This window comes from Sus scrofa, chromosome 1 (genome assembly GCF_000003025.6).
Source record: "Sus scrofa isolate TJ Tabasco breed Duroc chromosome 1, Sscrofa11.1, whole genome shotgun sequence".
NCBI classification, from domain to species: domain Eukaryota; kingdom Metazoa; phylum Chordata; class Mammalia; order Artiodactyla; family Suidae; genus Sus; species Sus scrofa.
The window spans coordinates 253,975,979-254,003,617 of record NC_010443.5 but is presented as its reverse complement, the minus strand read 5'-3'; the positions used below and the strand labels follow the sequence as shown (position 1 = coordinate 254,003,617).

The following is a 27,639-nucleotide window of genomic DNA, read 5'->3' as shown; positions in this document are numbered from 1 at the left end:
TCCACCATGGTGCAATGGGTTAAGAATCTGACTACAGCGGCTTGGGTTGCTGCAGAGGCACGGGTTCAGATCTCTGGCCCGGCGCAGTGGGTTAAAGAATCCGGCCTTGCCACAGTTGCTGCGTAGTTTGTAGCTGTGGCTCAGCTTTGATCCCTGGCCTGGAAACTTCCATATGCCATGGGTGTGGCCATAAAAAAAATGGGAGGGGGATTGCTATTCTAATGGGACCTCCTCAGAAGAACAGGAAGGGACCTGCCCTGCCAGCAATGCAGGGCACAGAACTCTTGTCGAGACTCTTTCAGCTGTGTATGCTGAGCTGCCTCCAGCCTCTATCTGGGAATATGGGCGAGGGTGAGGGAGACATCAACTTCCCAGCAGGCGCACCAACAAGATCCAAGCTGGCACTTGGGGGAATCAGCCTGATTACCAACAAAGAATGGGGAAGACATTTTGCAGTCTTTGAAAACCTTTAATAATGTCCATGTTCCCCAAGGCTGGCCCTCTTGTCCCTCAGCTGTTTCTTTGAAGGCCTCACTGCAGGTCTTCACATTATGTCAGAGAAGGCACTAGGTGGGGCCATTCATCAGCTGCAGTGGGGAGAAAAGTTCATCCCTGTTGCCCCGGGTAGGCAGGGACTGGAGCTCTGCCTAGTCTCAGGCAGGGCTGCCGACAGGTGTGTTGTGGGCAGGTCACCTGGACAGGATCCCTTCAGTGTTCCGAGTGGCCAGGCAGGGTCTGGCAGAGGACACAGCCCCCAGGCAGAGTCCTGTGGCCAACCACAGCCTGGCAGGAGTAATAACTCCCCTGCAGGTTTTCCTGTGTGCTAGAAAAAATATTTTCTCTGTGTGCCATGTCATGAAAAGGACTAAGGAGCAGTGAATTGAGGGGATGAAAGAGCTTCAGCCATAGGCTATTCTGCCAGAGAATGGCATCTACTGGAGGCAGCGCTCCGTCACCTGTCCATCCATCCATCCATCCATCCACTCGCTTGCCAAATATTTATTGCACTTTCATTATGCACCAGGCACCGTGCTGGATGTTAGAGATACAGTGGCAAACAAGACACCACCAGTGGAACAGATGTGTAGGCTGGGGAGACCAAGGCTGGGGAACAGCAGGTTCCCCACCGATATCCAGCATGGAGTGGCTGTACCCAGATGCCCTCCTAAAGCTGCCCATTGGACACAGGCAATGTTTGGGAAAAAGACATTGGGTAGAAACATGGCCCGAAAGGGCGGTAGGGAGGCCGACCTGGCCTCCCCACGGCCAGAGGTCAGTGGATGATGGAAATGGTCTGGTCGGCCACGGCAAAGACTGGGAAGAGGGGCCCGGGGAAGGACGCGTGGTGGGTGTGTAGCACCGTGCCCGAGGCCGGCTCATAGAAGAGAAGCTCCTGGGCCTGCAGGTCCAGCAGCACCCCCAGCTGAGATGGGCACCGCAGCAGGTCCAGGGGCTCGTGCTGCCCATCATGTGAGAAACGGAACTCCTGGTCGTAGCGGGAGAAGACCCAGGAGAAGGCGTTGTAGCCCAGACGGGAGTCGCTGCCGGAACCCTTGCGGGGCAGCTGGCCTGAGGCCACGCCCACCTTATAGGCACCACTGTTCTGGACGTTCACCACCCAGGCGTGCAGCCCAGCCTGGAAGGAAGTGGTGGCCAGGGCATTGGGCCAGTGGTCAAAGCGCTCCGGGCCATCTGCCCAGGCCTTGGACTTCTTGGCATGGAAGGTCAGGGTCCTTCGGTCCTCTGACAGTTGCAGGAAGGGGCTGACAGTCCTCTCGTCGATACGCACGTCTTCCATGCCTGCGGAAAGAACTCTCAGAGTTGCCCAAGTTCCACCCTCAGCCCTAACCTGGTCCCGCCCGGTAGCAGAGGGCTTCCTCACCACTCACCAGCAGACAAGCCATAGACTGTCTCTGAGCCTCATCTTAAAATGGGGATCAAAGTAGGACTTATCACAGGGTGGATGCGAGGATCAGAGATGGTATGTGTGAAGTGCTGAGCATTAGTCAGTGCTCAATAAACTATGGCCATGAGAAGAGTAGTTATTATTAGTCCAAGACTCTCATCTGTAAACTTTGATAGAAAGTAGACCCTGAGATGAGTTCCCGTCATGGTGCAGCGGAAATGAATCTGACTAGGATCCATTAGGTTGTGGGTTCAATCTCTGTCCTCGCTCAGTGAGTTAAGGATCCAGCATTGCCCATGAGCTGTGGTGTCCGGTGCAGACACAGCTCGGATCTGGCAGCTGTAGCTCCAATTAGACCCCCTAGCCTGGGAACCTCCATATGCCATGGGTGTGGCCCTAAAAAGCAAAAAAAAGAAAAAAAAAAAAAAAGGCCCTGAGAGGAGAAGTGAGTTACCCAAGTCACACATACACACCAAGTTGGTGGCAGGGGCAAGGTAAAGACCTAGCATTTTGCTTCTACATCTAGGGTCTAGCACTGATCATGCTGCATTCTTTTTTTTTTTTTTTTTTTGGGGGGGGTTGTTTGATTGTTTTGGCTTTTTAGGGCTGCACCTGCGGTATATGGCGGTTCCACAGGCTAGGGGTCCAATTGGAGCTATGGCTGCTGGACTACACCACAGCTCACAGCAACACCAGATCCTTAACCCACTGGGTGAGGCCAGGGATCGAACCCCTAATCTCATGGTTTCTAGTCAGATTTGTTTCCACTGTGCTGCAACGGGAACTCCTCATGCTGCATTCTAGTCAGTCGTATCTGCGGTTTCCAGATCAGACTTGTCATAGCAACACGGTTCTTGGAGGCATCAGATATGCAGTTTCAACAACCAACTAAATGGGACTACTGGGAAGTCAGGCACAATTAGATACCAGAATCTAGACAGGCGAGCTATAGCTTGTACTAACATTTTAAGGATAACATGCAAGGAGGGAAGGTTAAAATTGAGAAAAATTTAACCCTTTAACCTAACCTTTGAGTACATTGTGAAAGTGTCGCAGCTGGCAGTGTGGAAGCTTCCGGGTAGCCTGGGGGGGAAGCCTGCTTTGAGAACCCTCGCACTAAGGGAATTCCTAGTGCAGGAAACCGTGTCATGTCCACCTCTGTGGCCCCAGCATACAGCCAAGGCCAGGCCCAAAGTCAGCCTGAGTCAGTGTTTGTTGAGTAAGTGAGATGAATCCCAACAGCTCAATTCTCGCTCCAATTGGCTATCAATTCTATATTCCTAAAGACAAACTAGGTTTCCAAGAAATAATACGGAGTGGCCACCCTAGGGCAGGACATGAGGAGGACATGATTTCTGGGAAGAAGATTTATCCCAGACGCAACCACCCAACCACAGAGCAGGCTGGTCTGGAAACAGGGAAGACCTGGCCCAGCTGCCCCAGAACTTGGCTGTCCAGAACTTGGCTCCACTGACAAGCCTGCATCCAGCATCACCGGTTGCTCACACTCTGAGCCTAGATGCACCAGTTCCTGGTGTGACCAGGCAGCAAACCCCAGACAGACAGACAGACAGAAGCCCAGTTGCTCCAAGGGGCCCAGGCTTGAGCAGCTCCTAACCTGAGAGGGACCAGAGAACGGCTGTCGCCCAGAGCTGGGACAGTAGTGGGCTCCGAGTGCACTTCTCATTAAAGTTTAACTTTTCCGACTCCTGGGGATCCAAAATGCCCTCTGCTTCCTCCGTCCTTGTGCAGGAAAAAAAAATGGAAAAAAAAGAGAGAGAGATTTAGGAAGGTTCTGGAAATGTATCTGGATCAACATAGGAGGGGAAGAGAAGTAAAATTCTCTTCCCACCAGGGTGACACCAAGAACGGCAGCCAGCCCTCACACAGGAGGGGGGCTGGAGCCAAAAGGAAAGGTGGACGTACCCTCTGTACCCTGGAGCCTTAATCCCGGCAAGGCATATGTTTTACAGGGAGGGAAATACTTGGTACCAGTATTAGAACTTGGAATCAGTGTGCTCTGTGGGGGAAGCAACTGGCCAGGGTCTCCTGTAAATTAGCAGCAGAGCTGGGACTGGGCCCTGAGCCTCTTATGCCTCAGTCTTTCCATTCTACCAGCCTGCGTGAAGAAAAATATGGCCTTCTTCCAAAAAAAATCTCCTACAGCAAAGCCTCTGGGTGTGGTCAAAAGGTACCACCATGCCTTTGCTTTTAAAATGCCAACACGGAGTTCCCCGCGTGGCACAGTGGAAACAAATCCGACTAGGATCCATGAGGATGCAAGTTCAATCCCTGGCCTCACTCAGTGGGTTAAGGATCTGGCATTTCTGTGGCTGTGATGTAGGCCGGCAGCTACAGCTCTGATTCAACCCCTAGCCTAGGACCCTCCATATGCTGCAGGTGTGGCCCTCTAAAGCAAAAACAAACAAACAAACCGCAAACACCCCTGAGGGGTCATGCGGGGAGGAACCATCAGTTATCATCCCAACCAGAGCGTAGTCACAGTGCTTTGTGCCCAAAAACCTCCTCTCTTCAGCTTGTAAAGGGACTGGGTTTTGTGGCAAAGGGTTTAGGGACATAAGATGCTTAGGAGGGGAGGATTGCCATTTACTAAGCAGTCAGGCTCTGGGCTTTTCTGTATAGAACCTCAGATGATCTTTGCTATAACCTGGGAGGCAGTTGTTACAGTATTTGATAGGAAAGAACAGATTCAGAGACAGTCTTCAGCTAAAAAGAAGACCCGGATTCAAGTCTTGACTCTCTGCAGAAACAGAACCAACCAGGCTAGGGGCTGGCACCATTCAACAGAACCTTCCCCTTGACCTGAAGCAAAATCCGAAGGGGTGTGGGGCAAAGCAAGGATTCCCCCCAGGGTTTGGGAGACCTCTGAGCTGGCCTCTGAGAAAGAGCCTTCTCACTGCCTCTAATGCAGGAGATGACTCTGAGTTCAGGTCGCAGAGAAGTGTGAGCTCACACTCTCTCCCCCAAATCTCATGGGTCTGTCTGTAAACAGAGAGGGGAGGGAGGATGTGGTATGTCTCCTCGTGGACACGAGGTCTTTTTTGGGGGTAGGGGTGGTTTAGGGCTGCAACTGCGGCATATGGAGATTCCCAGGCTAGGGATCCATTTGGAGCTATAGCTGCCGGCCTATGCCACAGCCACAGCAATGTGGGATCCAAGCCATGTCTGCAACCTATACCACAACCAGAGCAACGCCAGATCCGAGCTGCGTCTGCAACCTGCACCACAGCTCACAGCAACACTGGATCCTTAGCCCACTGAGCGATGCCAGGGATCGAACCCGCAACCTCATGGTTCCTAGTCGGATTTGTTTCTGCTGTGCCACAATGGGAACTCCAAGATCTCTTTTTTTTTTAAGACTGTCACTGACTGTCCTGGCTTGGGAGGAATGAGGTGAACAGTGCCTAGGAAAGCTGAGAGTAGGCCCTGGTTACAAAGGCTCTTTGTCATCAGGACAAGGGCAGGTCTGTTGCCATCTTCTCAAAGCACTGAGGCTGGCTCTGGAAGAGTCCCAGACATCAGCTGAGGAGGAAAGAGGATCCGGTGTCAGCAATGCTAAATCATCAAATCTGAGCAGCGGAGCAAATCTGAGGCCCATCATAGACACTACAGTTTAGAGAACTAACTGGTCCAGCTACCTCTTCTCATACAGAAGAGAAAATTCATGATGCCAAAGGAGGAGGAGTGAAATGGGGCTGGGACACAGCAGGGCCTGGCTGGGACCAGAAGGCCTGGTCTGTGCAGCGGGACCTGCTGCCATGGCAGGTCAGGGCTGAGCTTAGCCACAGATGTGGAAACCTTGGGGGCTAAGGTTTTAAAAACAGGACAGTCATCCCTCTATATCCTGGGGGCTTGGTTCCAGGACCCCCACAGATACTAAAATCCTTGGGAGGTTCAAGGCCCCTTACAGCTGGCTCTCCATATCCGAGGTTCCCCATCAGATTCGAAAACATTCAAATTCATGATTGGGTGAATCTATGAACGTGGAACCACAGAAATGGAAGGCCAGCTCCTCTGAGAGTGTGCACCCTCAGGCGAAAGGCACAAAGAACTACAAACAAATCTTGAAATCTATGAGAAGGTTTGTCAATCATAGCATGGGTTTAGCAACGCTCAAATAATTCTGCATGTATCATAAGGCTGAACGAATGAATAAATATATTTGTTGCTGTTGCTGGGAGCTAAGGTTCTCACTCTGAAAGAAGAACAACATAAATATGGATAAAGGAAGGCAAAGGGAAAACCCTTTCAGTGTTTGACTGGAATTAGAAGTTGTAATACAAACACAAGAATAAAAAAAGTTACGTGCACACACACTCCCTAGTTCTGTCTGCTGTGCACTGGACAGGCCTGGAAGCAATGATGCATCAGTAGCAATGAACACACCTAATGGCCAAATCTTGGTTTTTAAATACTATTTCCTACTAAAAGGAACCAAGAATCCTTGGAGAAATAGCTGATTCCAGGGCTGAGGCAGGAAAAGAGCAAGTTGAGCCTGGGACTTTGTCTTGTGTCAGAAAGCAAGAAAGTGCTCAAAGAACGATGAGGAGTTGTCAAACCACACAGAGTCTGGCTTGAAGGGGCTCCTACAGCCAAATCTGGGACAGTTTGAAAATCAAAATTAATAACAGCAGTAATATATTATAATGCATGAGTTGACATTGATACTAAATAAGTGAATGAATAAACAAGCAAACTAAGTCCAGAACAGAAAATAAATACATAAAAGGAATCTAAATTGGAAAGGAAGAAGTAAAATTGTCACTGTTTGCAGATGACATGATATTATACATAGAAAGTCCTAAACACACCACCAACAAACTACTAGAGCTCATCAATGAACTGGTAAAGATGCAGGATACAAAGTTAATATATGGCATTTCTATATGCTAACAATGAACCATAAGAAAGAGAAATTAAGGAAACAATCCCACTGACCATCATATCAAAAAGAACAAAATATTCAAGAATAAACTTACCTAAGAGGTAAAAGACCTATACTCAGAAAACTATAAAGCACTGATGAAAGAAAAGGAAGATGAGACAAACAGATGGGAAGATACACCGTGCCCTGGGACTGGAAGAAATAATATTGTTAACAAGCTTCTCAAGACAATCTATAGATTCAAGGCAATCCCTATCAAAATACCAAGGGAAACACTGTAAGTTAACTACACCCTATACAATTTTTAACAAATATCAAGGGCAGGAGTTCCCACTGTGGCGAAATGGGATCAGCAATGTCTCTGGAGCACAGGGACACAGGTTCGATCCCCAGCCCGGCACAGGGGGTTGCCGCAGCTGCAGTGTGGGTCACAACTGTGGCTAGGATCTGATCCCTGGCCTGGGAACTCCATGTGCTGCATGCCTGGTGGCCATAAAAGAAAAATAAATATATATATATACATATATATGTGATATATATGTATATATATAATCACATTTTCCACAAAACTAGAATAATTTTAAAATTTGTATAAAAATACAAGAGACGGAGTTCCCGTCGTGGCGCAGTGGTTAACGAATCCGACTAGGAACCATGAGGTTGCGGGTTCGGTCCCTGCCCTTGCTCAGTGGGTTAACGATCCGGCGTTGCCGTGAGCTGTGGTGTAGGTTGCAGACGCGGCTCGGATCCCGCGTTGCTGTGGCTCTGGCGTAGGCCGGTGGCTACAGCTCCAATTCGACCCCTAGCCTGGGAACCTCCATATGCCGCGGGAGCGGCCCAAGAAATAGCAACAACAACAACAACAAAAAGACAAAAAGACAAAAAAAAAAAAAAAAAAAATACAAGAGACCCTGAACAGCCAAAACAATCTTGAGAAAGAAAAACAGAACTGAAGAATCATACTCCCTGACGTCAAACTATACTACAAAGCTACAGTCATCTTTAAAACAATGTGGTACTGGCACAAAAACAGACACACAGATCAATGGAACAGGATAGAGAACAGGATAAACTCATGTACTCATGGTCAATCTACAACAAAGGAGGCAAGAATATACAATGGAAAAAAGACAGTCTCGTCAATAAGCAGTACTGGGAAAACTGGACAGCTAACATGTAAAAGAACGAAATTAGAACATTCCCTAACACTGTATACAAAAATAAATTCAAAATGGATTAAAGACCTCAATGTAAGACTGGAAACCATAAAACTCCCAGAGGAAAACATAGTCGAACAATCTCGACATAAATTGCAGCAGTATTTTTTTGGGGGGGGGGAGGAATCTGCCTCTTCAAGCAAAGGAAATAAAAGCAAAAATAAACAAATGGGACCTGGAGTTGCTGTTGTGGCTCAGCGTGTTAAGAACCTGACACAGTGTCCATAAGGATGCAGGTTTGATCTTTGGCCTCTCTAAGTGGGTTAAGGATCTGGCATTGCTGCAAGCTGTGGCATAGGTCACAGATGCGGCTCAGATCCAGTGTTGCTGTGGCTGTGATGTAGGCCAGCAGCTGCAGCTCTTATTTGACCCTTAGCCCAGGAACTTCCATGAGCTGTGGTCATGAAAAGAAAAAAAGGGCAGGCGGCGGGGCGGGGGGAACCTCATGTCAAACTCAAAAGCTTTTCACTGCAAAGGAAAGGAAAAGACATCAACAAAACAAAAAGACAACTGCTGAATGAGAGAAAATGTTTGCAAATGATACGGCCCGTATGGGGTTAATATCCCAGCTATATAAACAGCTCATACAACTCAACCTCAAAAAAACAAACAACCCAATTAAAAAATGGGCAGAAGACCTCATAGTTCCCTTATGGCTCATCAGGCTAAGGATCCAGTTCTTTCATTGCAGTGGCTCGGGTCACTGTTGTGGTGTGGGTTCCATCCCTGGCCCAGAAATTTCCACATGCTGAGAGTCTGGCCAAAAAATTTTTTTAAAAATGAGCAGAAGACCTTAATACACATTTTCCCAAAGGGGACATACAGATAGATGGCCAAGGAGCACATGAACAGGTACTCAACATCACTAATCATAAGGGAAATGCAAATCAAAACCACACCTGTCAGAACTGCTATCACCAAAAAGAACACAAATAGCAGATGTTGGTGAAGATATGGAGCAAAGGGAATTCTTACACTCTTGTGGTGGGAACATGGATTAATGCAACTACTGTGGAAAACAGTATGGAGGCTTCCTTAAAAAACTAAAACTAGAACTATCATATGACCCAGCAATTCCTATTCCTAGGTATATATCCCCCCAAAAAACCAAAAATACTAATTCAAAAAAATACATGTACCCCAGAGTTCCTGTCGTGGCTCAGCAGAAACAAATGTGACTAGTATCCATGAGGACACAGGTTCAATCCCTGGCCTTGCTCAGTGGGTTAAGGATCTGGCATTACCTTGGGCTGTGATGTAGGTCACAGACACGGCTTGGATCTGTCGCTGCTGTGGCTGTGGTGCAGGCCGGCAGCCATAGCTCCAATTCGACCCCTAGCCTGGGAATCTCCATATGCCTTGAATATGGTGCTAAAAAAAAAGATATATGTGCCCCAATGTTCATAGCAGCATTATTTACAATTGCCAAGATATGTAAGCAACCTAAGTGTCCATCAACAGATAAAGATGTGGTACACACACACACACACACACACACACACACACAATATGGAATACTACTCAGCCATAAAAAAGAATGAAATTTTGCCATTTGCAACAACATGGATGGACTTGGAGGGTATCATGATAAGTGGAATAAGCCAGACAAAGATAAATACCCTATGATAGCACTTATGTGTGGAATATAAAAAATAAACTAGTGACTATAACATAAAATATATAGAGACATAGAGAACACATCTACAGAGAATCAGTGGTTATCAGTAGGAAGAGGGAAGGGGAGACGGGCAATTTAGGCATAGGGGATTAAGAGGTATAAACTACTATGTATAAAATAAGGTCATATTTTACAACACAGAGAATATAGCCAATATTTTATAATAATTGTAAATGGAGTATAACCTTTAAAAGTTGTGAGTCACTATATTGTACAACTATAACATATAATATGGCACATCAACAACAATTCAATTAAAAAAATAAGCAAAGTTGTATGTCAATTACACTTCAATAAAAAAATTAGTATCCATAGGAGTTCTCATTGTGGTTCAACAGGTTAAGAACTCAACTAGTATCAAAAAAAAAAAAAAGAACTCAACTAGTATCCATGAGGATTAGGTTCAATCCCCGGCCTTGCTCAGTGGGTTAAGGACCAGACATTGTTGCAGGGGTAGGTTGCAGATGCAGCTTGGATCTGGTATTGCTGTGGCTGTGATGTAGGCTGCCAGCTGCAGCTCCAATTCAACCCCTAGCCTGGGAACTTCCATATGCCACAAGCGCAGCCATAAAAGGAAAAAAAAAAAAAAGAGAGAGAGAGAGAAGGGGGAATTAATATACCTGGTAATGGGACAAAATGACATCATCTGCCCACTAGGTTTTTTTTAATGAGATTTTATTTTTTTTATTTATTTATATTTATGGCCACACCCGTGACATGTGGGAAGGTCCCAAGCCAAGGAATGAATTCCAAGCCCAAGCTAAGGCAACACCAGATCCTTTTAACCCACTGTGCTGGGCTGGGGATGGCACTCATGGCTCTGCAGTGACCAGAGGCACTGCAGGTGTTTTCTTATCCCAGTTCACCACAGCAGGAACTCCCATGTGCCCCCTGGTTTGACAGACTGAGGACACATCGCTTATGAGATATTCCTGCTTGAAATGCATAACCTGAGTCTAATCATGAGGTAACTTTAGATAAGCTCAAAACTGAGGGATATTCTAGAGTCATGGACTCTTTAAAATGTTTGGGGGAGGAGTTCCCATTGCGGCTCAGTGGTTAACGAATCTGACTAGGAACTATGACGTTGCGGGTTCAATCCCTGGCCTCACTCAGTCGGTTAAGGAGCCGGCCTTGCCGTGAGCTGTAGTGTAGGTCGCAGACGCGGCTTGGATCCTGCGTTGCTGTGGCTGTGGCGTTGGCTGGTGGCTACAGCTCTGATTGGACCCCTAGCCTGGGAACCTCCATATGCTGCGGATGTAGCCCTAGAAAAGGCAAAAAGACCAAAAAAAGAAAAAGAAAAAATGTTTTGGGAAAATAATGCTAAGTAATAATTACAGATTAAAAGAGACCAGATGGGACGGGGCAGGGGGGAGGAATCCAAACACTGTTAAGAACTTTTGTAGTACAACTGGCTATATTTGAATAAGGACTGTACATTAGGTAACAGTAGTCCATCAACATTGGATCTCCTGAGTGTAATAATTATACTGAGGCTATGTAAGAGAAGGTCTATTCTTAGGACATACATGTTGAAATATCTAAGGATAAAAGATCTTGCTTTCTGCAACCTTCAAATAGGTCAGAAAAAAATAAAATTTTTATATATACACCAAACACACACACACACACACACACACACACAGAAAGAGACAGATGAGAGGCAGAGCAAATGTGGCCAAATTTTATCAATTATTTCTAAGTTCCTCATACTTTTCCATATGTTTGAAATATTTCAAAACAAAAAACAAAGATAAAAATTTTTTTTTTCAAAAATCAGATCATTTTGAAGTTCCCGTCGTGGCTCAGTGGTTAATGAATCTGACTAGTATCTATGAGGACATCGGTTCAATCCCTGGCCTCGCTCAGTGGGTTAAGGATCCAGCATTGCTGTGAGCTGTGGTGTAGGTTACAGATGCGGCTCGGATCCTGTGCTGCTGTGGCTGTGGTGTAGGCTGGCGGCTGTAGCTCCAATTCGACCCCTAGCCTGGGAGACTCCATATGCTACGGGCGTGGGCTTAAAAAGACAAAAGACAAAAATAAAATAAAATCAGATCATTTTGATATGGAGGACTGACTGTATTAGAAGAAGGTGATGAAGATCAAGAAGAAAAAGAGGACTAGCAGAGTGTAAGCTAAATTTGGGTATATCCATATTGTGGAATACTTCACAGCCTCTCCAAAAAGTGAGGTAAGTCTAAATATGCTGGCATGAAAAAATTCCAAGATAGATAGCCTGATAAGTTATAAAGCAAATATGAAAAGACCCCATCTGTTTAAAAAAAAAAATTTCAGAGGGGAAAAAATATCCCACATAGTCTCCTATGTAACATAGGAAAGCCTACCAAGACTCATATCTAACTGCTAAACTGATCACCACTTGGGAACAGAATGGGGAAGAGGTGATGGAGGCATTTGACATTTTAAGTGGTTTTCTACTGGTGAATTTCCTTTCTTTCTCTCATATGCATATATTGCTAGTGAACTTGAATATAAAAATAAATAGAAGAATGGACTGTGCTCCGCAAGTACAGTTCTGAAATCTTACGCAGACAGAGTAAGGGTTTAGTTTCTTTGGCTGGAAAATTACACCCTCTTGGCCACATCCTCAGGCTCTTGGGTCTTCGGACCATCCAGAACTCAGGCAGGGCCTTGTGAAATTCTTTTATTATTGCATAATTAAAATGAAGTTTGGAGTGCTAATGCAGACTTAGATTTCAAAGATTCTTTCATCAGAGAGAGGGGGTGAGGTAGAAAGAACAGTACTGAGTCAGGTGTCAGGTGTGGGTCTGAGCCCTGCCCTGCAGCTTAGGCAAATCCCTAAGCTCTTTGAGCTTCACTATTCTCATCTATAGATGGGATCATAAAATCCTTGGCAGGGTGACTGTACATTTTAAAATAGGATAATGGTATTTTTTTTTAATGGTCACACTGGTGGCATATGGAATTACTCATGGGCAGGGATTGAATCTGAGCCGAAACTTCGACCTCTGCTGCAGCTGCAGCAGTACCGGATCCCTTACCCAACTGTGCTGGGCCAGGGATCCAACCTGTGCCTCTGCAGCAACCTGAGCCACAAGAGTTGGATTCTTAACCCACTGCACCACAGAGGGAACTCATAACAGGATAATGATTAAGAAAGCCTGTGGCAAGCTTCTGATGATTTATTTCATTGCTCTTCCACATGGATCTAAAGCAGCTCTTCATCCTAGGAGCAGGAAGGTCCCTGCCCATCGAGCCAGGCTTCAGGGACACCACTCAGCTGCCCTCCCTGAGCTTCCTCACAGGGGCAGCAGTGCCTGACAGCAATGGACCAAGTAGAAGCCTAAGGCCATGGTTTCTGTGACTGCCCAAGCCAATACCAGGGACCATACTCACCTCTCAAAAATCTCCTGCTCCTTCTGCTGTGAGAAAAGAAAACAGAGTCAGGCTTGGTGCCAGGAACCCAGCAGGTAATTAAGACCTAGATATGATTCACTTGCATGGAGGGCTGCCTGTGGACAGAGACCCTAGAATAAAACCTTTTTTTTTCCTTCCTCAAGACTCCGTGCAAAACTTTATGGGTCCTTCTTTCACATACCTTCCCATCACATACTCTGAATGAATCCCTCTGTCCCCTGTCCCATGGATGTCCTGGGTTTCCCTCAACTACACTTCAGGACAATCATATATTTATCCAACCTCTCATCCCCCACCAAGACTGTCAGGAGTTCCCGTCGTGGCGCAGTGGTTAACGAATCCGACTAGGAACCATGAGGTTGCGGGTTCGGTCCCTGCCCTTGCTCAGTGGGTTAACGATCCGGCGTTGCCGTGAGCTGTGGTGTAGGTTGCAGACGCAGCTCGGACCCCGAGTTGCTGTGGCTCTGGCGTAGGCCGGTGGCTACAGCTCCGATTCAACCCCTAGCCTGGGAACCTCCATATGCCGCGGGAGCGGCCCAAGAAATAGCAACAACAACAACAACAACAACAACAAAAGACTGTCAGCTGCTCGATGGCTGGGACTCTTTCTGAATCTTCTGCTGTGACTGTCCTGATGTTTGGGACAGAAGGTGCTCGGTACATGGAAGCTGTGTGACAAAACGAACGTACAATCTGGGACAGTCACGGAAACTGCCCCACTTGAGCTGCAGCGGGACAGCTCAGGTGCTTCCCATTCTCATTTCTCTGCTTGGCACTTCTACCCAGATGTCGCCCTGTCACCTTAAAACTGTAGGCATATCTATATAAAATACTTTGAAAGGACATGCACCAGCACTTTAGTCATGGTCATTTCGGGGCAGCAGGAGTGAGGATGAGCTCTGTACTTGCGCTGGACCCCTTGTCGATGCAGTGTCCTCTCTGAGAGCTCCTGGACTCTCTCCACCTCCCCTCTTCCTTTAACCTCCCTGTGACTCTTGTCTTTCGGGCATCAACTCCGATTTTTTATTTTTTTATTTTTTGTCTTTTTGTCTTTTCTAGGGCCCCTTCCCGCAGCATATGGAGGCTCCCAGGCTACGGGCCTAATCGGAGCTGTAGCCACCAGCCTACACCAGAGCCACAGCAACGCAGGATCCGAGCCGAGTCTGTGACCTACACCACAGCTCACGGCAACGCCGGATCCTTAACCGACTGAGTGAGGCCAGGGATCGAACCCGCAACATCATGGTTCCTAGTCAGATTCGTTAACCACTGAGCCAGGATGGGAACTCCTCAGGCATCAACTTCTAAGTCACTTCATTCAGGAAGCCTTCCCTGACTACCGCCTCCCTCAAGCCTGGATTGCGGGGGGGTCCCAGTTCTCAGTAATGCCCTTTACCACAGCACAGTATTCCTCCATATTCTAATTATCAGTTTATATAGTCATCTCTTCCATGATGCTGTGAGTTGCTGGCAGCTGTATACCTCCACCCCATAGCACAGTGCTTAGCATTCAGTAGGCACTCAGTAAATATTTGCTCACTATTGAAAAAGCAGTTACCAGGTGCAAAAAAAAAAAAAAAAAAAAAAAAAAATCCGTAGAGTTTTATTGCCCTGTCTCATCTCTGTTCCAAATTATCATTTCCCACCTATCTCCTACCAATCAACATTCTTTTTTTTTTTTTTTGTCTTTTTAGGGCCGCATCCATGGCATATAGAGGTTCCCAGGCTAGGGGTCTAATCAGAGCTGTAGCCACCAGCCTACGCCAGAGCCACAGCAACTCAGGATCCGAGCTGCGTCTGCGACCTACACCACAGCTCACGGCAACGCCAGATCCTTAACCCACCGAGCGAGGCCAGGGATTGAACCTACAACCTCATGGTTCCTAGTTGGAGTCATTAACCACTGAGCCACGACAGGAACTCCCCAATCAACATTCTTGATGTGTCCAGACTTTGGGGGAGTCTAGTGTCTTCACCCCTGCCTGACTTACAATTAGCTGGAGGTCATCCAGATGGGTGAGCATGTCCACCAGGCTGGTCCGGATGGTGTCGAGCTTCTGCAGCGCCTCGGCCCAGTGTACTCGCTGCGTCAGGATGCTCTGGTGGGCCCGCTCCTCTTCGCCATGCACCTGTTCCAGCAACCTCTGCTCCTCGCTCTCACACAGACTCCTCACCAGACCCAGCCGCTGGATGACCAGTTCCCGCGCTGCACTGGCCCTGCTCTGACAAGGGATAAAACGAGGTCCTGGCAGAGCCCCAGTCAAGATCAGGAGGGTTTGGGCTCAGCCAGAGGAACACGGAGCTTGATTAGCAATGTCTGCCATGGGGACAATAAGGGCAGGAAGACTGCTTATACCATCGGAGCCCTAAGATTTCCCAATTGTGGTTTAGGGTAAAGTACTCTGAGATCGAGGAGATCCGATTGTGGCTCAGCAGAAACAAATCTGACTAGGTTTGATCCCTGGCCTCACTCAGTGGGTTAAGGAGCTGACATTGCCATAAACGGTGGTATGGCTTGCAGAAGTGGCTTGGATGTAGCATTGCTGTGGCTGTGCTGTAGGCCAGCAGCTACAGCTCCAGTTTGACTCCTAGCCTGGGACACTCCATATGCAGCTGGTATAGCCCTAAAAAGGCGAAAAACTAAACCAAACAAAAAACTCTGAGATTCAGACATCCAGGCCGTATCTCATGGAGCTAAGATGACAGGACGGAAGAGCTGAGCTGGGCAGGGCTTAGAGATCAGCTGGAATCACCTGCTTATTTCACAGTTGGGAATCCCAAGGCCAAGAGACCAAGGCCAGAGAATCACAGAACTGCAGAGCAGAGAGGACTAAAAAGTCATCCCCATCAACAGGATGCACACCAACAATAGTAGTCTGATTGCTATTTTATCTTATTTTATTTTTATTTTATTTTAGTCTTCTTAGGGCCCCACCCATGGTATATGGAGGTTGCCAGGCTAGGGGTCGAATAGGAGCTGCAGCTGCCAGCCTACACCACAGCCACAGCAACGCAGGATCCTTAACCCGCTGATCGAGGCCAGGGATTAAACCTGCATCCTCATGGATACTAGTCAGATTCGTTTCTGCTGAGCCACAATGGGAACTCCTGTTTGCTATTTTGAATGTCTGAAGATCAAAAGCTCATTACTTCCCAAATCTGTCCATCCCCGCTGCTGTCATGGTAGAATCCTTATCTGAAATGCAGAAGGGCTGAAATCAGTTCTGAGTCAGTGAAGTTAGCATGTGTCCCCTAGCAACCAGCACAGTGCCTGGCACAGAGTAGGTGCTCAGATATTTACTGACTGACTGAATGGGAACGTTTTTTCCAACGTAGTCAAAAATCTCTTGGTAGTGCCCACATGCCAAGTCAGTGGCAGGGCAGTGGCAGTTCTCTTGACTCTCAGTCCATCTCTATTCCCCTACACCCATGCGTTTGAGAGTACCCAGTCCTCCCAAATGCATCACTAAATGAAGCACCTGCATTCTTGCCAGAAAGTAAGAGGAGATCTGTTTCCTTCAGGCCAGAACATCAGTGAGAGCCAGCAGCATTCCTCATTCCCTGCCCCTGAAGACTCGCTGTGCACAGTGCAAGGGACAATTGTGCCTGTTTTTCAGAAGAAACTGAAACCCAAAGTTTGCCCAGTGGGGAAGAGAGAATGGCTGAGTGAGTGCCCGAGGGAACCCAGGGGTTCAGGCTCCAACTCCAGTGTTCTTTTGAGGCAACATAAGACAGTGATTAGGAAATTAGGGTGTAGAGACAATGCCTGGGTTTAAGCCTTAGCTGTCCACTTACTATGTGTAGAACAACCAGCATGTTACTTAGCTTCCCTGTGCCTCAGTTTTCTAATCTGTAAAATGGAGATACTAATGGTACCAATCTCATAAGCCTATTGCAAATATTAAAGGAGTTAATACATATAAGTAAATAGAACGAAGCCTGGCATGTAAGTGTTTGATAATATTAGCTACTGCTCTTCTCTCTATCCCACCTCCATAGCTTTCCATGGGTTGGGTCTCTGCAGCCACATTTATACTGTGTGATCAGGATCAAGGACAGACCCAAGATGCATCAAATACTCCCTGAATAGAAGGTTGTGGTCAATGGCAACATGTTTCTTGAGTTATTCCCAGAAAAGAATAGCAGAGAAAAAAGAAAACTTTGCTTTCCGAAAATATGCCTGAATAAGCCAAAATTCCTCCTAGAACAAAACACAGAAATACAGAGTTCCCCGGGGGCCTATCGGTTAAGTATTCTGCACTGTCACTGCTGTGGCTTCTGGTTTGATCCCTAGCCTGGGAACCTCTACATGCCATGGGCATGGCCAAAAAAAAAAAAAAAAAAAAAAAAGTTGGAAAAACAGCCCAAAGCATTTTTTTTCCTTTTAATGGCCGCATCCATAGCATATGGAAGTTCCTGGGCCAGGAATTGAATCTGCGCCACAACTACAACCTATGCCAGATCTTTTAACCCACTGCCCAAGCTGGGGATCAAACCTACCTTTCTGCAGCAACCTGAGCTACTGCAGATATTCTTAACCCACTGCGCCACAGCAAGAACTCCCAAAGCATCTTTTTAAAAGTAAATCTGCTCTAGCAGCTAAGGGAAGGAAATCCCCTGGAGCCCAGAAGTTGAAAAGAAACTGAAAACCAGTGTAATCAAAAACTCAACTAGTTGCCCTAAATGGGACTTGTGATTTACCTTAGAATCTTGTACTCATCTAAACTATCATAAAAAATGAGAGCATAATAAAGATGTCTCTGATCAAAAATCAAAAACTTCTTATGAATGGGGGAATTATTAAGAGGTGTACTTTAAAATATTTGACATCTTTGGTTTTTGGTTTTTGTTTTTGTTTTTTGTTTTTTTTGGTTCTTAGGACCATACCCATGGCATATGGAGGTTTCCAGGCTAGGGGGTGTATCTGAGCTCTAGCTGCTGGCCTATACCACAGCCACGGCCATACAGGATCCGAGCCACATCTGCAATCTACAAGACACATCATGGCAATGCCAGATCCTTAACCTACTGAGAGAGGCCAGGGATCGAACCCGCAACCTCATGGTTCCTAGTCGGATTTGTTTCTGCTGCGCCACAACAGGAACGCCTGTTTGTATTAAAATCATAAGGAATCAAAAATAGGCCATAAATAGAAAGTGTAACTTTCAAGCTAGCACAGGGAAAAGGATGGACGAAGAGTTGATCAACTCAAAAGAAAGGAGGAAAAGAAGAAAAAAAGCATAGAAAAAGCTGACTATATAGAAAACATAAAATAAAATGATAGCCACAAATCCAAGTGTCAGGAGACATGTTTCTACAATATTTTCTTATTAGCCTCTTTGCTGAAAACTCTATCTTGTCCTGTTTTACTTTACCCCATCTTCCTGCTTGAAAAACAGTCGCAGTGATGGTGAATGTCTTAAGCTTAAGAACAAAGACCCAAAGGCCTAAGTTATTCATAGGGTCAGCTGAATGAGGTCTTAATGCATTGGTCTAGGCACGCCAGACCTGTGCAGATTGGCATGCCCTTTGCACAGCATGATTCGTCCTCTTAAGAATAAAAGAGGAGCCCCATGGCCCCAAGGGGTTTGTGAGGGGTCGTTAGCTGGATATGCACTAGCAAGGAGCACCGAGGTACAAACCTAGGCACGCTGGGTTGCTGCAGATAGGCATGCCTCTGCAGAAGCAATGGTGATTCTCTAGATGCTGTGCAAAGATAGCTGACGCCAAGTTTCCTCAAATGCTAATGACTGTTAAATGCCTAAAGGTCAGAGTAAAAGCTTAATCAGCAACCGGCTATGTGACTTTTAAAATAACTTAAAAAAAAAAACCTATATCCTCCACCTACAACCCCCTTCTCACTTGACGTAATCCTAAAAAACACAATAAAAGCAGTGTGGTTTCTTGAGGTGGTGCTCTTGGTCCCTGAGACCTTGAGCCCCCTGGTTCCCACCTTTACTTAAGATAAATGTCTCTGTGTCTTGCTTTATGTTAACTTTTTTCCTTAAGTTCCACAGCACCCGTTCTTCAGCCCCATCTCAGCAAGATGGGTCTCAGCACCCAAGTAAATCAGAAATCACAATAGTGATAAACTGATGAAACTCCCTAGTTAGAAGGCAAGGATTATCAGATTGGACTTTTTAAAAAAGGAAACAAAATCCAGTTTTAAGACACATCTAAAACATTAAGAACATAAGAAGCTGAAAGTAAAAGAAAAAGTGTTATAACCAGAAAACATTTGTTGGTTTAGCAATGAATAAGGGACAAAATAGACTTTAAGGCAAAGATTCTTGGGCATGAAAGGTCATTAAAAAGTGATAAAAGGGGTGTTTTACCAGGAATATATAGCAAATCTAAATATATAGATTTAATAAATAGCACCAAAATATAAAAAGAATAATTGACAAATTAGAAGAAATAGACAAGTCCACAGCATACTATGAAAATGTAAATGCCCTTTGCCAGTAATCAATAAATCTAGCAATACAAAATTAGTAAGTATAGAGAAGATCCAAACCAATAATAAGCTTAATTAATAGACATATACAGAATCCTAAACATTGTTTCAAGTGAATGTAAAACATTCACCTAAATCAGAGTTCCCATCATGGCTTAGCGGTTAACAAAACCCACTAGGATCCATGAGGACTCGGGTTTGATTCTTGGCCTTGCTCAGTGGGTTAAGAATCCAGCATTGCTGTGAGCTGTGGTATAGGTCACAGACGTGGCTCGGATTCTATGCTGCTATGGCTGTGGTGTAGGCCAGCGGCTGTAGCTCCATTTTGCCTCCTAGCCTGGGATCTCCATATGCCGCAGGTAGAGCCTTAAAAAGACAAAAAGCCAAAAAACCATTCACCTAAATTGACTGTACTTTGGGACATGAAGCAAGTCTCAACAAAGTTCAAAGGACTGCCATCATACACATCATGATGCTGTTAGAAATCAGTAAAAAATATGTAATGATGATGATAAGTATCCTAATTTAAAAAGTAAAATGTGAAAAGACATATTGGGAAATTTTAAAGCACAAATAATTAGTAATAAAAAATCAGGACTTCCCTGGTGGTTTAGTGGTTAAGGACTCAGTGTTGTCACTGCTGTGGCTCAGGTTGCTGCTATGGCACAGGTTCAATCCCTGGCCCAGGAACTTCCACATGCTCCAGGTATGGCCAAAGAGTAAGAAAATTTTATAACTGAATGAAACTGAAAATACTCTGAATGAAATGAATGAAACTGAAAATCAAAACTGTGGAATATTGCTCTATCAATACCTAGAAGGAAAAAAAGTGAGCTTAAATGCTCACCTTGAAAAAAGACTAAAATCAACAGACTTCGTTCAACTCAGGAAGTTAACAAACAACAGGGTAACCCCCCCAAAAAAATTAGAAGGAAAAAATTATAAAGAGGAAATAATAATGGAAAATAGAAACAATCAGAAGAGAACTTCCATAAGCTCTACCCATCACCATCACCTACCCATCTATCTGTACCTCTGCCCATACGCCCATACATTGTCTTCCCTATTTCTTCCTTTCTTTCCTTTTTTTTTTTTTGCTTTTAAGGACTGCATCCTCGGCATATGGAGGAGGTTCCCATGCTAGGGGTCTAATCAGAGCTACAACTGCCAGTCTCCACCACAGCCACAGCAACGCAGGACCCGAGCCTCGTATGTGACCTACACCACAGCTCACAGCAATGCCACATCCTTAACCCACTGAGCAAGGCCAGGGATCAAACCCGCAACTTCATGGTTCCTAGTTGGATTCGGTTCAGCTGCTCCACGATGGGAACTCCATGTCTTCCCTATTTCTGTGGATAAACTGCCCGTGCTCTTACCAATGTTCAACCTTCCAATTGTTGACTAGATCCCATCCCCTTTGCTATACCAGATTATTCCATTTCTCCGGCATCATTAATATCCCCCTCTCTACTGGACAATTGCTATCAGCAAACACAAATAGAGTAATTGCTCCCATCTCAAAGCAAACAGAAGTTTCCACTGTGGTGCAGTGTGTTAAGAATCCGACTGCAGCAGCAGCTCACCTCACAGCGGAGGTGTAGGTTCACTCGTCAGCCTGGCACAGTGGGTTAAAGGATCTGTCATTGTCGCAGCTCTACATCATAGCAGCAGCAGCTTGGATTCCATCCCTGGCCCAGGAAATTCCAAATACTGATGGTGCTGCCATTAAAATAAATAAATAAATAAATTTTAAAAAAAGGAGTTCCCATAGTGGCAGTTCCGACTAGGAACTGTGAGGTTTCGGGTTTGATCCCCGGCCTCACTCAGTGGGTTAAGGATCTGGTGTTGCCATGAGCTGTGTTGTAAGTCACAGACATGGCTCGGATCAGGCATGGCTGTGACTGTGGCTGTGGCTGTGGCTGGTGGCTACAGCTCTGATTAGAACCCTAACCTGGGAACCTCTATATGCCATGGGTGCGGCCCCAGAAAAGACGCGCGCGCACACACACACACACACACACACACGCACGCAAAAAAAAATAACCCTCTCAATCCCATATCCCCCTCCACTGTCATCCCATTTCTCAGCTCCCTTCTACAGCAAAGCTCCTCAAGAGTGGACTGTGCTGTGCCAACTCTGCCCAATTGCTCTTCTCCTAGCCTCTCAGAAACTCATTCTAATCAGGCTTTCACCCCAACACTCTACAAAACTCCTCTTGTCCAGATCTCCAATGATGAGCATATTACTAAAGAGTCCACACTCACTTCTCACCTTATTTGATCTCTCTGCAACATTTGACACCAAGGATCTCCTTCATCTCCTTGAAACCTACTGTGAGACATAATATTCTCTTTGTTTTACCCCTATCTCACTAATTGCTCTTCCTTGGTCTCCTTGGCCTGTTCCTCCTACCTTCTTTCTATCTTTCTTTCTTTCTTTCTTTCTTTTTTTTTTTTTTTTTGTCTTTTTAGGTCCACACCCATGGCATGTGGAAGTTCTCAGCCTAGGGGTCAAATCAGAGCTGCAGCTGCCAGCCTTCACCACAGCCACACGGGATCCAAGCCACATCTGCGACGTACACCACAGCTCACGGCAATGCCCGTGAGGCTAGGGATCGAACCCACATCCTCATGGATACTAGTTGGGTTTGTTACCACCAAGCCACAAGGGGAACTCCCCTCCTAGCTTCTCAATGGTTAAAAGCTTCTCAGTCCTTGGACCCCTGTTTTTTCCTATATGATCCTTCATTGGAAGAAAGTCATTTTCTATCAGTCTTCGCACCAAGTGTGTGCTGGGAATAATTCACTCTGGGAGTTCCCGTCATTGCGCAGTGGAAACGAATCCAACTAGGAATCATGAAGTTGGGGGTTCGATCCCTGGCCTCACTCGGTGGGTTAAGGATCTGGCGTTGCCGTGAGCTGTGGTGTAGGTCACAGATGAGGCTCGGATCTGGTATTGCTGGGGCTCTGGCATAGGCTGGTGGCAACAGCTCTGATTAGACACCTAGCCTGGGAACCTCCATATGCCTCCACTGTGGCCCTAAAAGGACAAAAGACGAAATAAAATAAATCATCCACTCTACCCAGATGGTAAAACCCAGAGAGAAGAGAAGTCATCTTTCCTGGGCATCCAGCTTTGCTAATAGCACAATGAGTCTGAGAGGTTGGGAAGGGACCCTAGGCTGGTCCAAGCCCATAAGGCTGAGGTCTTATCCTAGGAGGGGACCAGGAGGAGAGGGAGAAGGGCAAAGAATAACCTACCACTGCTCTCTGGTTCTTCCCTGGCAAGACGTCAGCCACATACTTGGTGATGGTAGCACTCTGTAACTGCAGCCTCTCACACTGGTCCACGATCTTGTTCTGCAACACAAATGACTTCCATGGCATCTTGATCCATGTTAATGCATTGACTCCATTCCAGCAGTTTTTTTCCTTTTACCCCAGCTCAGCTACCCTCTCCCACAGCCCTATCGCAGACCTCATCATTACTGAGAACTATACCACCTCCAAAATCTTCATTTCAAGGATCCCACACCCTTCCCATCACTTCCCATTCTTCTAGATCACATACTCTAGAATCTCCATTCCAACAATTCTTTTTTTTTTTTTTCTTTTTCTTTTGAGGGCCTCACAGCAGCATATGGAGGTTCCCAGGCTAGGGGTTGAATTGGAGCTGTAGCTGCCGGACTGCACCACAGCCACAATAACGCCAGATCCGAGCCGTGTCTTCGACCTACACCACAGCTCACGGAAACGCCGGATCCTTAACCCACTGAGCAAGGCCAGGAATCGAATGCACAACCTCATGGTTACTAGTCGGGTTCTTTAACCACTAAGCCATGACAGAAACTCCCATTCCAACAATTCTTCAGCCTAGATGGACCAATACATTAGTCTTACCACTTTCCACCATTCATCATCCCCTTTTGTGGCCTCACTTCCCTCTTTATCCTGAAACACCATGCCCATCATTATAATCACTTTCTTACGTACACTCTCAACCCTCCTCCATACTCAGCTCCCTGGAGTTGGTATAGACTCTCCACACCTGCTTCTGAACAGAAGAACATGGCTTCTCAAGCTGCTCTTCCCACTCATTAAACAGTACCATCAATCGCCAACCTCATTACCCAAACCCCAAAACCCAGGAGTTACTCTCCAGCTCCACATCTAATCCATCAGTGAATCCTATCAACCCCATCTTCAAAGTCTCTCTCTGTGTGTCTCTCTCTCCCTCCCTCTCCCCTCTGGCTACTTCTAGTCACCTCTACTCCTGCTGTTCCACCCAGATCACAATTACTTCTCACAGGAACTGCTGTTAGAGCCTCTTAACTGAACTTCCAGCCATCACCACCCTTGTGAAGGAAATCAGATCAAGTCACATCGCAGCTCAAAACCCTGCAATGGTTTTCCAACACACCCAATGTGGAGTTCCCATCGTGGTGCAGTGGTTAATGAATCTGACTAGGTACCATGAGGTCTCGAGTTCGATCCCTGGCCTTGCTCAGTGGTTAAGGATCCGGCGTTGCCGTGAGCTGTGGTATAGGTTGCAGACGTGGCTCGGATCCCACGTTGCTGTGGCTCTGGCGTAGGCTGGCAGCTGGAGCTCCAATTAGACCCCTAGCCTGGGAACCTCAATATGCCTTGGCAGCAGCCCTAGAAAAGGCAAAAAGACAAAAGACCAAAAAAAAAAAAAATACACCCAATGTGAAACCTGAGTCAACAAGGCCCTACCTATGGGACTCTGCATATCTTTCCAATAGTCAATCTTTCCAATGTCACTTCCTCCCACTCCCCACACTGGCTTTTTTCTGCTCCATAAACACACCCAACGTGTCTTGACCTCAGTGCCTTTGCACATGTTGTTTCTTCTGTCTCCAGCAGTCTTCTTCCAAATACATCCCACTCCCCGACTCCATGTCACCTCTTTGGAAGCCTTCCCTGACCACCTGCACACCCCATTCCCTACTTTATTTTTCTCCCTTGACTTATCACTCTCTGACGGCATATCATGGGTCTGTTTACTTTCACTTATTTTTTTTGATATCTGTCCCCCCACCACAGGAACGTAAGAACGATGACTTTGACTTGTTCTCTATGTCCTACTACCTAGAATAGAGTTCCTATGCATAGAAGGCCTTGAATAAATATTTGCTGAATGAATGCACACCCACTTCCTTGGTCACAGGAGCTTCAGCAATTCATTTAGAAATGAAGACACTGGGCCCCATCATGGCCCAGAGGATACGAATCCAACTAGGAGCCATGAGGTTGTGGGTTTGATCCCTGGCCTCGTTCAGTGGGTTAAGGATCTGGTGTTGTCATGGCTGTGGCACAGGCTGGCAGCTACAGCTCTGGTTTGACCCCTAGCCTGGGAACCTCCATATGCCGCAGGTGCAGTCCCCCCAAAAAAGCAAATAAAATAAAATAAATAAATAAATAAGAAATGAAGATGCTGAGGCCCACTGAGAAGTGATTAAAGCCAGACTGCTGCTCTGCTACTCCATTTCTCCAGGTAACAACTGGAGCCCTTCCAGGCAGCAGTGCACCAGCATCTCCCCCAAGAGCCTTGCCCCAATTCTATTTGCCAAAAGGCAACCCAGCTGTCTCTTCTGGGCAGCCTTTTTTTTTTAGGGCCGTACCCGCAGCATATGGAGAGAGGTTCCCAAGCCAGGGGACTAATCAGAGCTGTAGTCGCCAGCAATGCAGGATCAGAGCTGAGTCTGTGACCTGTACCACAGCTCGCAGCAACATCAGATCCTTAACCAACTGAGCAAAGCCAGGGATCAAAACTAGGTCCTCATGGATACTAGTCAGATTCATTTCCACTGAGCCACGATGGAAACTCCAAGGGAACTTTTGTAACCCCCCCCCCCCAATTAGGAATCAATCTTATACTTCACCAGTCCAAACACAAAGTGAAAGAACTGAATCAACTAGAAGGAAGCTGAGCAAACTGAGTCTAGCTTCCGAAAAGCTACAGGGCAGGTATCCAGAAGGTAAGAGAGAGGTTGCTGAACTGGTGTGGTTTTTGCCCAATTCAGTAACAATCTTGCCCTGGGGCAAAATTTCTTTGCTGGCTAGAGGGGGTGGAGGAACCAGCAAAAACCAAACTCTGCTCAAAATTGGAGGGAGAGAGAGCAGGACATCTCCCTTCAGGCAAAGAAGATGAATATGTTAAGGGCCTCAGGAGGGTTAAGCAAAGATTCCTTGCTCCCAGGCAGAGTGCATTCTAAAACAAGCCCCTGGCCTGCCACCCTGGCCCAGTCTTCACCCCTCCTACCACTCAGATTCAGCCTTGATGGCAACTTTTTTTTTTCCGTAAGGTTTCATTAAATTCTCACTCCCATTAGCATCACTTCCTGCCTCCAACCACTGAAGCAAAGAAGTGGTTTTCTCTGGCCTAGTCAATGACTCCCCTGCCCCGCCCCCTGAACAAAAGGAACCTTGGAGAAGTTACTGCCCTGTTGTGGGTCTCAGTTCCCTCATCTGTAAAATGCAGGTAGGACCACTGCTTCAAAGGCTTGGTCTAGATCCAACGGGATGAGGGAGACATATATATATATATATATATATCAGGTTTTTTAAGGGCCACACTGGTGGCATATGGAGGTTCCCAGGCTAGGGGTCAAATCGGAACTGTTACGGCCACAGCAATACCAGATCCGAGCCACGTCTGAGACCTACACCACAGCTCACAGCAATGCTGGATCCTTAACCCACTGAGAGAGGCCAGGGATCCAGCCTGTGTCCTTATGGATACTAGTCAGATTCATTTCCTCTGAACCACAATGAGAACTCCAAGATGACAGATATTTAAGTGCTTTGGAACTGGCAAAGTTTCTATGCACTGTGCAAATCCATTATACCACATTAGCCAAACTTATCTTCATCATCACTCTTGTGGATAGAGGTGACAGATAGGATCAATCAGAAGCTGTCAGGCACTGTGGAATAATTCTGAATCCCTTAGCCCCAGCAACCTGTTAGGTGTGTTTATCACAGTCCAGCCTGAGTTCGCAACTCCAGGGGGAAGAGCCCTCAGGCTGTTGGGAGAATCAAGCCGCTTAATAGCTTAATCAAATTGCAAGGAAATCCCCAGGGACCACAGCTAGGGTGGAAGGAGGAAGGAAGCCTTGACTTGACTCTCCAATCTCAGCAGCTCAGAAGAAGGAAGGTGGCTCGCCTGGAGCCTAGCTGGAAGTGGAGGTTGGGAGAAAGACACCCTAGGAGAAGGGTTCGAGTAGAAACCTCGGATTTCCTCCCTGCTCCCTCCGTTTACCCAAGTGAAACAAACCAGCCTGAAGTGCAGTCCAGCCAATCCTGAAAGGGAAATCTTACCAGGAAACCTGAAGGGCGGACAAGGGGAGCGGCTTTGAGTTGAGGGGCTGAGGAACAAGGAGGAGCCAGGTTTCATCAGATTTCAGTTTCCAATGGGGCGGAAGTTGGGGCACTCCAGGTCCTGGGCAACTGGAGCAGTGAAGCCCTTTATTGCCCAATGCCAAGCCCATGGCTCAACAGCTCTAATAAACGCGCGCTATCACTGCCCCTAAACTACAAATGAGGACACCGAGGCCCAGAGATTTATGATACGCACAGGAGGGACCTGAGGGAGGAGGGATTCGAACTCTGGTCAGCTTGACTCCAGAAGCCACACCCATAACCGCCTAGTTCTACAGCCAGTGCCACTTCAGAGCCCGAATTCCCAGACCAGCCGGTGGGTCCCCGCCGGGTCCACGCCCAGCGCCTCTCCGCCGGCTCCCCCTTCTTCCGGAGCCCGCGGTCTCCTAGCGCCCACGCCCGCTCACCCGCAGCTCTTCCGCGCGCTCCTCCGCCCGGCGGATGCGGTGCCCCTGGCAGCGGCCGTCCAGTCCCGCGCAGGCGGCGCACACGGGTCGTCGCTCAGAGCAGCAGAACCAGCTCAGAGCCTGGCCGTGCTCGGGGCAGAGCGGCCCCGGCTGGGGGGACCCCGTCTCAGACCCTGGCTCGGGCCCCGTCTCGGGCCCCGGCCCCGAGCTCTCAGCGGACATGGCCGAGCTGGGCGCCCCGCGCGCTCCACCTGTCGCAGGTGGC

The 27,639-nt window shown here is 47.0% G+C and overlaps 1 protein-coding gene across 2 annotated transcripts; it reads right to left on the bottom strand.

Moving 5' to 3' along the window:
- BSPRY (B-box and SPRY domain containing) lies at positions 449 to 27,639 on the bottom strand. Of its 2 annotated transcripts, none has more exons than XM_021067718.1 (6): positions 27,375 to 27,639; positions 22,828 to 22,926; positions 15,098 to 15,328; positions 13,086 to 13,111; positions 3,525 to 3,649; positions 449 to 1,800 (listed from the first exon to the last, which is right to left on the bottom strand). In XM_021067718.1, exons 1-6 carry the CDS (start codon positions 27,594 to 27,596, stop codon positions 1,274 to 1,276), a joined length of 1,230 nt encoding a protein of 409 aa, XP_020923377.1. In that variant the 5' UTR covers positions 27,597 to 27,639; the 3' UTR covers positions 449 to 1,273. The 2 variants fall into 2 exon arrangements, with proteins under 2 accessions (XP_020923377.1, XP_020923383.1); XM_021067724.1 differs by having other exon boundaries at positions 13,086 to 13,108; positions 27,375 to 27,635.